A 12,260-nucleotide genomic window follows, 5' to 3' on the forward strand; every position below is an offset into this window, starting at 1 on the left:
CCAGTGATGGATTTTTTTAAAGATCACTTTATATAATTAATCAGACATTGCTGACTAATTCTACACAAAGGCATGTATGTGTGCACAAAATAAAAATATCTTTGAAATTAAAATATGTTTGGACTGACTAGGAATTAAGTTTTTAATTAGAAGTTTTTTCTATAAGAACAATATGCTGTTTAGAAAATTTTGGAAAACGCAAACTAAATAATACAGAAACTAAAATTTTAAGATTTGATTGTAGTTACATATAAATGCATACATTTTATTGCTTTAAGATTTGGAATCACACTCTAAATATTGTGATATCCAGTTCATTCTTTATGAATATACATTCATAGGATTTTCATGTGTGTATTGGTTGTATAGCATCCCATCATATGTTAATAGTGTAATTTATTTTATGAATTCTCTATTCCAAAATATTCAGGTGGCTTTGACACTATAGTATTGTGCTAATTGTCCTAGTGCAAATAATGCAATTTAAATAGTCCTTTGGATAAACCGGAAGGAGTAAAATTTCTATGACAGGGACTATATATATTTTCCATATGTCTTCTCAAATTCTCCTCCAGAAAAGTTTTATTACTTATTATTATCATCAGACATATGGCTAGTTTCTTTTTCTTGAATCCCTGATGAATGTAGACATCATACTTTTAAATCGCTTTGCGACTTTGATATATGAAATATTGTCTCACCATTATGTGATTTCTTAGTTTTAAGTATTTGTGGAGATTGAGGTGTTTTTGTTTGTTTCTCTTGTTTGTTTGCTTTTCCTAAATTCATGAGGAATTTGCATTTCTCCTTTTATAAACTGCCTGTTCATGCTCTATGGTTATGTGGTTCTCAGGGCAGTGCCCTTTTTCTATGAAAAATCTCTTTAATATGTGGCAAGAATCACTCCTCTTCTCCCTCTGTTTGCCTTGTACTTTTTCTGTCTTTCTTAATGTGGAATTTTAAATGATTTTGAATCTATTAGTAGGTTCTGTATAATTTTTCTCTTTTGTTTTATATTTATAAAGAGATATTTCTATTTCAAAATCATAGAAATATGCAAATGAATCTTTACTTCTGGATTTTTTGAAATGTCACAATTCTCACTTATTAAATTGTTACATGATCTGAAGACTTTTTCTTTTTCTTTCTTTCTTTTTTTTTTTGCAGTTTTGACAAGGGCTGGGTTTGAACCCACCACCTCCGGTATATGAGCCCAGTGCCTACTCCTTGAACCTTGCATTTCTGTATTTCTACCATGCTTCATTTCTCTTGCTAATTCGTTACTGGTACTGTGCTCATGTACTTACTGCATTTTATAGTATGTTATATTCTCATCTAAAGCTCACAGGAAAATATAAGGTACTCCTCTGTGTAATTTTCTTTTTTTTGTTTTTGTTTTGTTTTGTTTTGTTTTTGGTTGGGTCTGGGTTTGAACCTGCCACCTCAGGCATATGGGGCTGGCGCCTTACTCCTTTGAGCCACAGGTGCCACCCCCTCTGTGTAATTTTCAACTTCAAAATTTACTGTGTTCACGCATATATTTTATAAAAACTTAAAAATATTTTGGCATGTTTCACCAAAAAAAGAGTGCTTTGGAATTTTTATTTTAGCATCATTTATAGTAAAATATTATTTAGGGAGAATTAACTATCAGGAAAACTATATATTTTTGTAAAATTTTTATACTTTTCTCTAAACTATTTTGTAGGGTTCTTCATCTAATAATGTACACACGTGCTTATGATATTTTCCTATGTACTGTGTATTTTCTATGATATTAATTCACATTCTTATTAATATGAAAACATATCATTAAGCAATTATTCAAAAATTTTCCACAATTTTAATAGGGAATTTTTTGCTCCCTTATCTCTTTAGAGAGTGTACTGTGGAAATAGTTTTGCATTAATTGTTTTACCCTTTTGAGCTCTTATTTTTTTAAATTTTATTTATTTATTTATTTATTGAGACAGAGTATCACAGTTGCCTTGGGTAGCATGCCATGGCATCATAGCTCACAGCAACCTCAACCTCTGGGCTCAAGTGATCCTCCTGCCTCAGCCTCTTGAGTAGGTGAGACTAGAGGAACCACCCATACCACCTGGCTAATTTTTTTACTTTTAGTAGAGATGGGGTCTCACTCTTGCTTGGGCTGGTCTCTAACTCCTGAGTGCAAGCAATCTACCCACCTCAGCCTCCCAATGTGTTAAGATTACAGGAATGAGCCACCGTGCCAGGCTTTGAGCTCTCTTATTTTAAAAAGAAACTCCTTAAGGGTGGTGCCTGTGGCTCAAAGGAGTAGGGCGCTGACCCCATCAGTCAGAGGTGGTGAATACAAACCCAGCCCTGGCCAAAATCTGCAAAATAAATAGAAAGGAACTCTTAACATTTTTGTTAATTTTATTTTATTTTAAATATGAACAAAAGTCATTAACTCATCAGATGATTTTAATACATAAAAATATAATAACAATATGGATAAATTGATCACTATTGACACTATTATGGGGTGGCACCTGTGGCTCAACAAGTAGGGTGCCAGCCCCATATACCAGGGGTGGTGGGTTCAAGCCCAGCCCTGGCTAAAATTGCAAAAAAATATAATAATAATAATAATAAAATAAAATACTTTAATAAAAAAAGACAATATTATGAACATTAATTGCCTTATGATATGATACAGCATTTATCTGCCTAAGTATTTGATAACTTATGGCACAATGGTTTTCGTATTCGACCCCAAATTCCTAAATTAATTGTGTGATTTTTGTATATCAAATATCTCATGTTGCTTTTTGTATTTTAGGTTGGCGGGGTGGTTTGGCCATGAACTCAGCACAAGGTTTAAAATGGATAACAGTAAGTGTATTCAACTTTACCTCACAAGTCATTTTATTTTAACTTGATTTCAATTTCATCTGTCTTTGTATTATATGTGATATACATGGCCCATGGAGAGTGTACTTTGAAAATGTCACTGTGGATTCTTAAAATAAGAAATGACATTTCCAGGGTGTAAGACTAAGTGTCTATAGATTTTAGCACGACTTTGAGTCTATCCCTTTGTAGGGGGATGAAAGGCAATGACGTCTAAAACCCAGCACATGTGGACTGGTCAGAGCCCGTCAATAGGGCTTGCCCCACACACCTGGCAGCGAGGACAGGAGGAAATGTGGTGCTTGGGGCCAGACCGGGAGAGACTCGGGGGCCAGCCTAACTTTGCTGCTAATAGTTTTGTGATGCTGCACGAGTTACATCACTGTTTTTCTTTTCCACATATCTAATATCAATAATAGCACTGATTTAGGGGTTTGGTTAAAGGGTGAGTCATATTCAAACTGTAAACCAAGCAGAACCTTAGCAAAACTTTAATAAATATTAGTTTTATGCATCTTTTCCCCTAAATATCCTCCTTCTGTCACTTTTGCTACCTGCCAAGGAATATAGCAATCCAATGAGCATGGTACTCGTGAAATGCCCTACTTCTTTCTCCTGAGTGATTCTATTTCCTGATGACACAAAGCATCACAGGTGTTTTGAGAATTCAACATAACTTTATCCTACAGATTGCTTCAAACTCCAAGATAATGTTGTATATATACAGATGCTCCTCTACTTATGATGGAATTATGTCCGGATTAATACATTGTAAATTGAAAATATCCTAAGTCAAAAATGCATTTAATACACCTAACCTAATGATCACCATAGCTTAGCCTAGTCTACCTTAAATATACTCTGAACACTTACATTAGTCTACAGGTGGTCAGAATCATCTAACAGAAAACACGCTTTATAAAAAAAAAGTGTTGAATACCTCAAGTAATTTACTAAATACAGTACTGAAAGTGGAAAACAGAACCATTGTATGGATACTTGAAATGTAGTTTCTGATGAGTGAAAAATGCTTTCCCGTTAAAAAATTGAAAAAATTTTAAGTCCAATCACTATAGGTGGAGAATCATCTACGTTTGGATTTGTGACATTCACATTGCCAGATGGGCATTCCAGTCAAATCAGGAAACCTGTATAGTATCTTGTCTGTTGAAATATCATATTTTGCCATGTATAATGTGCTCCCATGTATAAAGCACACCCATGTTTTTGGCCCAAATTTTCAGGAAAAAAGTCTTTTAATTTTTTAATTCAAATCCAAAGTTTAATGCTAGCAGTGTACAAAAACCATTTCAATATTTTCCAAGAGATTTCCCAATAATTTTTGTAAAAATATCAGCAAGATTGCTAGCTCCTGCCTAAGTATGCAAAGAGAAATATGTCACTCTCCATTGGCCAAAAATGCTTTTTTTATTTTTTGCAAATCTTTCATAAGTTTAACAGAATTGATTACTGTATTCCATGATGTTACTTTGCATAGGGATATTGTTATTGCTTTCTAGAGTTATATTTTTAATTCATAAGCATAAATAAAAGAATTAGAAACTTTTAAATAGATGTGGAATTAGTACCACCCATGTATAATGTGTATCCTCATTTTCCCTCAAAAATTTGGACCAAAAAAATGCACATTACACATGGCAAAAGGCAGTAATGGTTCTGTTAGTATGCAAGTTAATTAAATTTTTTGAGATGAGTTTTCTTATATGTAAATAAAGGAATAAAATTATTTTAATTGAATTAAACATTTTCTATGAAGGACAAGATAGGAAATGTTTTAGGCTTTTAGGCTACACAGTCCCTGCAGCAAATACTCAGCTCTCTCACTGTGTTGCTAACGCAGCCATAGATGACACACTACTGAATAACTGTAGCTATGTTCCTATAAAACTGCATTTAGAAAAACAGGGAGTGGGTCAAAGTTGGCCTACAGGCCATAGTTTGTCAAGCCTTGGATTCAATTAATATTTAAAAAGCCATAATGTTTTAACATTCTTTTAGTCAGTCTTAGCTTTAACTTGATCTGGATGTAGACATCTTAACTCTATTGGATTTGACTTATTACAATTTAATCTACTTAATTCTAATTGGGATAGTATTTGCTATTAATTTACCTTTTATATATCATACCCAGGCAGATCTTTTATTTAAATGTCCCTGCCATTCTTTTCCTGATAGAAGCCACTTGACCTAATAATCTTAGCACTAAAACTCACTTTCATCATTCATCATTCATTTTTCTGACTTTTGGTTACATTACAGTCATATGCCATTCCAATTTTGGAGTTCTCTCTCACTGATGTGGTTTTGTAATATTATGGAAAAGCAAAGCATGGGACGGAACAAGGAATGCTGCCTAGAGAATGGGAACACAGAGGAGAAGGTCCAGGAAAACTTCCAGAAGACGTCATTTTATCTTGTCTCTAAAGGTTCTAGTGTTCAATACGCGTCTAAGAAGGCGAGGACAGGGAGATGGGAACTGCTGAAGGGTCACATGTCAGTATTTTGGTTGCACTGAGCTTCTCTTAACTATCTCAGACGTCCCGCCTTGGAGTAAAAGTTTAAGTCTTACTCTTTTACTCTCTATCACTTTACTATCTTTATGGACACTTTTTAAAGTACATTCTATAAAAATGACATGGTATTAATTTTTCAGAACTGAAATTAATCCCTGGGGCCAGTGGGTTTCGAATTTCCAATCCTCCCATTTTGTTGGTTTGTTCTCTTCAAGCTAGTTTAGAGGTAAGTGATCTATGTTTCAGACTTCCCACATCTTTATCTTTTCTCTCACGCTGTGACACTTTGTAGTACTTTTTCTGCAAAATAGCCAAATTATAAATGTGTGCTATGCATGAACAATGAATGGACAAAAGGTAGCATTCTCTTTAGGAAAGTAGTGATGTGGTGATTGTGTTCTTTATTTATATCACCAACCCTGAGCACAACCGCAGTGCTTGGCACATTGGTGACACACAATCAAAATTAAATGGAACTCAGGGAGATACATTTTTGTTCCATTTACAATCTATGTAAATTTGAATAAGTTATTTAACCTTCTTTTGGTCTCACTATAAACTAACTAAGCATGCAATATTTTGTTCTTTCTTAATCCATTCATTCAACATGAATTTATTGAGAAAACATTATGGGTGTGTATGTTGTGATTACTAGAGACACTGTTTCTTCTAGCTCATTGTGAATCAAAGAACAAAGTGCTCTATGTCAAAGCAGAGGAAAACTTACTTTAAAGAGAAAAAGACTGACCAATCAGAGTCAAACAAAGCTTGAGTAAATTTGCCTTATGAGTAGTGTGGGGTTTGTTTGTTTGTTTGTTTACTAAAGCCTCTATGCCCTATATTCATATGTAATTTCTATAATTACTGACTCAATATTTTCCTTTAAATTTGCTCATATTTTTACTTAATTTAGTCTCATTCTGAAATTAATATCTAGAAAATAAGTTGGTACATATATCTATATGTGAAATAGATATACATATCTAGAAAATTAAACCAATTCCTTAGATACTATTAATTAGGGTTAGACTAAATTTATTCAAGTAAATATAATATGTTGCTTAATGATTATATACCTTATAGTTAATATAGTAATATACATATGAGGTATATATTTTATATATGTATATTTACATAAAGTATATTTTAAGAAAATATACTATACTTCTAACAGAGGCTAGTTAAACAAACATAGGTATCTAGCTATTCAAATGAGAATTTGAATTTTTTTCTTTAATACAAGCTAAAATAATCTAGTTTATGATACTTCAAGAAATTCTGTGATAGAGGATTCCAGCAGCAAATGAGTAACTGGAAAAGACTTTCAGTTTTTTTTACAAATCTAAAATTCTAGAATTCTGCCAACCATTATAGCAGTTTCTCATTCTGGCCACTGGATGGTAGTGTCAAGTTCCTCTGTTTTTAATGCAACTTCGCCGTTAGATAATGATAAGTGTTCTCTTTTCATTCCATTCAGGTTTAAAGCGCGCCTACTCAGTTTTGACCACTAGATGGCGCCTGTGCTGTTTTCACTTCTTGGCAGATTTTTTTTTTTTTTTAATTTGGAAAACATACCCAGTAATGAGATTTTTCAGCCAGTGATACATGTTTTTTAATCTTTTTGAGTAAAAATATACTTAGTAAATCATATAATGATATTAGACTTTTTTTATTCTATGCCTTCAGAATAAAACCAAAATTTCCTGCTTTCTTTGTAAGTTTTATATCAAGGTTAAGATCAATTACAAACAAAAAGCCCTAAGACATACCTATCTATGGAAGAACTAGTATTTTAAAAGTTTTCCTCCGATTGACATTATCTATCAAATAACTTCTCAGACATATCTGGAAATTTCCTGTTAACACCCATTTTGGTATGCTCTCTGCAATGGGCTGGCTGGTTTTTCTTCCCGTGTTCAACCTTTCACTGCGGGACAGGAGGCCGATTCTTATTTTACCTACCACTTTATTTTCCTTCCACACTGTATTACAGTCATCTAGACAAAATTTTTATTTTCATTTAGAATCTGCACTCATTTACATTTTTCCCCTTTAATATCTGAATGTAAAACAAACAAAAGCCACAAGAAGAAGGGTGTCAACTTTTCAGAGCTTCTGATCACTTAAATATTTCTCTGGCTTCCAAGCCTATATTCTAAATAAAATATTTCATGAATTCAGCCTTATGTTTGTCAAAGTGTTTTTCAAAATTCTTCCTCCCCATTATAAATTGAAATTTTTTAAATTATAAAATAATGCATTTAATTGCTTCCCGTTCTGTATCCAACTGTTAAAATGTCCTTTCTATGAAGCATCAGTGAATTTACCATGTTATTATTTACCTTATCAATTTAAAACAGTTCATTGCAATGTAGGAGATAGGGGGCTGAAGTCTGAATAAATGAAAGAAATAAAGGCATGAGTCAAACTGCCAGTCATTATTCTTTTCTTTCAAAAAATATTCTTCATAGTCAAATACCAACTGGAGGAGAGATTCTCTATACTTGTGAATCAATTGCATGTAAATTGCCCCTCAGATTTTCAATGCAATGATTTTGTTAAAGACATTAATATTGTTTTGCTTATACTTGTCTGAATATGAGATTGATTGATATTAAAAATAGCATCTTAAAATTGGTTTCAAATGGTCCTTTTCTTTGTATTATTGGATGCTAATCATTTATACAATAATCTTTTAAATATTTTGGTCAAGGAAAGGAGCATGAGGCTGGAACACAGGAGGCAAGTACCCTGGCCCTCATTGGACCTTGCCAAAGGCCTAAGTTTGACCTCACCCAAGCAACTGCTATTCTAGAATTTATATGCCTCAATTTTTAAATGAAGACGCATGCACTAGTTACTTCAGAAATCCTCTCAATCTTCCAATTGCTTATTTGAAATTAAATATACATTGTATTTTGAAAGCTCATATTTATATGTAGCAAGAAGTAGACAATTTTTACATATGAGTTCATTATGAAGGAAATAACTTCAAAATGCAAAATTAGAGCATTCAACTTTAAAAATGCATGGAGAGTCAAAAGACTCAGAACACAAAAATGCACTATATGTTTTTTCACAAAGTTTTGAGGAAGTCAATTCTATGAATTTAAAATAAAAATAGGGCAATTAAAAACTTATATTTATTTTTCCTATTTAATTTTATCTAACTTCTCTAGCTTCATCTTTATTTTACTCAGCAGGAAAAAATAAGCCAAGTAGTTAAAATTCTGCCAAGAATTCTCTTACAAGCTGAATATTTTTCACTTGCTCTTAGCCAAAAGGCCAAGAAGTGATAAGAAGCTGAATGTTTCTCAAACTACACTTCTCATTTTTTCTAATTTTCAAATGGTCCTTTTCTCAATAGGGAAAGCATAAAAATTGACATACAAAAAATAAAATAGGATTCTTGCTATTAGTCCCTCTTAATTTTTTTATGTGAGGCCTCAGACAAGACTTGTACCCCCATGAGAAGAATCCAAGATATCCTTGGAATGTAGCTGCCCTTCATGTGGTTGTAATGCGGAAAATAATTTTATATCTGAAAGTTGAATTTCCACATTAAAAATTGAAAACTTCATACAAAAAAATAGGTTTCTAATTACTAAGAGAAATCTGCAGGGGCAAGACCTTTTACTCCCTTGAAAAATGTATAGACTTAAGTACTGTTCCCCCATGTCTTCCTAACCCGTGAATGCAAATGAGCTATCATTAAACTATGTCACACATCTCCTCCACCTGCATCTTATGGCACAGCAAGCAGAACCAGAAAATTGCCTAGAATTACTTGTTAATTAGTATTTCCTAGCATATTACTAATCTCTAGAAAGTAGCTTGGACAGACAGCTCCCATATGTTTATTTATTTATTTTTGCAGTTTTTAGCTGGGGCCAGGTTTGAACCTGCCACCTCCAGTATATGGGGTTGGAGCCCTACTCCTTGAGCCACAGACGCCACTCCACATATTTTTATTCCAAATCTTATAGCCAAAGCACCAGTGACCTGTGCCTTGCCTGTCCCAGCGCTGTGAGAATGATGATTTTTGGCCTTGATCCACAAGTTGGCTGGCTTCCCTTGAAGCCTCAAGTGTGCCAAGTCTACCTACATTTCATTTTACACCAAAAAATGAAGAGATACCTCCTACCAAATTCCATGTAAATTCAGGTTGCCTGAGTCCTGATGCAATATTGTTTGCACCCAAGAACTCAGTGGCTTATGAAAAATATACCAGCCAAAGCCAAGCACACTGGCTCATGCCCATAATGCTAGCACTTCGGGAGGCTGAGGCAGATGGATTGCCTGAACTCAGGATTTCATGACCAGCCTGAGCAAGAGAAAGACTATATCTCTAAAAACAGCCAGGAGTTGTCCTGGATATCTACAGTCCCAGCTACTTGGGAGGCTGAGGCAAGAGGATTGGTTGAGCCCCCAAATTTGAGGTTGCTGTGAGCTATTACATCATAGCACTCTACTAAGGATGAGAAAGTGAGACTCTGTCTGAACAAACTAAAACAAAAAATCAGCCTCCACTTGCAGCTGATACCTTTGTAGGCTTCAGACACAATCTGTGAGGCAGTGGGGTTAGAGGGAGACACAGGTAAACTCTATTCTCTCTCTCCTCCATGCCCTAGATACCACCACCATCAATACAACTTCCGTCTTCTCCTGCCAACCTCACAGCCTCCACGCAATATAGTTTCTGAAAATCTATGCCCGGATGGCTTGAGTCCTATTACAGTGCCTGCTCACACATTCAGTGTGTACATACAGACATAAATATTGCTCAGACTTGATAAATCCTGTCTGTCTCCAAATGACCCTATCTTTGCTCTTGATAGTTTTACTCACAGCACAGGAAAGGCACTGTAAGTGGCATGCCAGTGCCTTGTGTTCTGTTTGCAGTTCATTCAGTTCTTATACACAGGATATGTTTTTAAACTCTACTTGACCTTAAGAGATAAGCCAGAAAATCATGTCTGTTCTGACCCTTAATGTCCCAACACCAGTTACTGTGTGCCCTTGTCATTCAACTTAATACAAGACACCTCAGGCAGCCATTGGCAGTATTTTCACACCAATTCCAGAGTTTAAAAGGGAGGAAAGGGATGAGAAATGAGAGAGACCAAAGACTTCAGTAATAGTAAATGTATTATCTCACACCATTAGCTTTCCTGCCTGAGATAACTTACCGTTGTTATTTAACTGCTTATTTTCTTACTATTCAACTAAGAGGTATTTAAGAGTCAGTGAAACAATCACAAATCATATTGGTAACACTACTTTTCACGTAGGAATGTGTGTTTCACTCACATCACACTTTCTGTGGACTACACAAACTTTGTATTAGAACATAGATATAGATATATTAGATAAATCTATAGATATAGATATATTAGAAAAAATCCTCTTGCTTATGATTTTATAAAACGGTTTTGGGGTAAAAGCTTAAATTTTATGATACATAAATGCATTTTGAGGGGTGTTTTACTTGGTGATAATATTACATTAATATAAAATAACTCTTAGAATACATGATATAATATTTTCTCTTTCTTTTGCAAGTGTTTTTTAAGTGATATTTGCATAATTTTTCTTACATGGAAATTTTACCTTCAGTTTTTAAGGGAAAAACACCTTTAAAAGGACATACTTTTACAAAACAAGATTATATAAAGGGGATGTTCATAGGGAAAAAGTGGGCATTTCCTTTTGGATGCATGATTTACACTTTATTTCCGGTTTAATCTTACTGTTTCTCATTCCACAGATCTTTCAGCAGGCAACTATGAAAGCACTGAGGAGAAAGTCTATTTTGCTAACTGGGTATCTGGAATACCTTCTCATGCATTACTATAGCAAAGATAAAGCACATGCCCAGAAGCCAACTGTGAGCATAATTACGCCGTCCCGTATAGACAACCGGGGCTGCCAGCTAACACTGACATTTTCTGTGTCTAAGACAAATGTTTTCCAAGAACTAGGAAAAAGAGGAGTGGTTGTAAGTATGTCTCTTGCTTTTCCACCAGATTTTCTCTATGGGCTGCGTGTTGGGGATAGAATTTGTATCTTTTGGTTTATTCAGTATCGCATTTGCTTCACACCAAACAGTTCAGGATAAATTAAGTGCCAAGGAAGCCGTCAGCACTGTGCTAGCTGAAGGGACTAGAGGTCTGTCCCTATCTGTCTCCCTTAACAACAAATTTTGGTCACAGGAAATAACTAGTTTGCACGAGTGGAAACTTCAATTATATTTATTGAATGAATGGTATTAAAAAGCATATTGAGTTATTGGAAAAAAAAAAGAAATCAGTCTTATTTAATTGCTTCTTAGAAGTAAGTTATTTTCAACCTTCAGTCACCTTTGTGACTTCAGTCAAAAAAGATATACAGACACCTCTCAGGAGTGGGAACTTTGCAAGAAATATATATATATATTTTACCCCTTGAGCATAGGCAGCCTTCTTACTTGTTTGGATAACTAATGAATTTTAACCGAGTAATTTTAGGAAAAATGTTGCTAACATAGCTGTTTCCCATGGTAATGTAATTTAAGCACTGTTCTACTCGCTGGGACTTCTAAACCTTAAGGAGAGGATACCCCAGACTCTAGAGGAAAAGACAAAATACGAGGATTCTAACTCAGGCTCTCCCATTTCTAGGCTCTGAACTCTTATGAAAGTTCATGAAGATCTATTGGCCTGATATTTTTCCTCTCAAGTATTTTGGGTGTAAAACTACTTACCTTGAAGAGTTGCTATGGAAATCAAATGGGATGGCATACATAAACTACATGCTAAATTGTTAAGCCTATGGGGGGTATTTCTTTTTCTTCTTCCTTTTTTTTTTTTT

General features: G+C 34.3%; 1 protein-coding gene across 1 annotated transcript in view; it reads left to right on the forward strand.

Annotated features, from left to right (window-relative positions):
• Positions 1–12,260, forward strand: part of KYNU (kynureninase) — a 141,054-nt gene that overhangs the window by 127,217 nt on the left and 1,577 nt on the right. Inside the window, exons 10-12 of the mRNA XM_023515039.1 lie at positions 2,807–2,859; positions 5,552–5,637; positions 11,179–11,409. Of these exons, the coding sequence (XP_023370807.1) occupies positions 2,807–2,859; positions 5,552–5,637; positions 11,179–11,409 (370 nt within the window). The remainder of the gene's footprint in view (positions 1–2,806; positions 2,860–5,551; positions 5,638–11,178; positions 11,410–12,260) is intronic.

This window comes from Otolemur garnettii, unplaced genomic scaffold, assembly GCF_000181295.1.
Source record: "Otolemur garnettii isolate 467f Iridium unplaced genomic scaffold, OtoGar3 scaffold00064, whole genome shotgun sequence".
Lineage (NCBI taxonomy): Eukaryota > Metazoa > Chordata > Mammalia > Primates > Galagidae > Otolemur > Otolemur garnettii.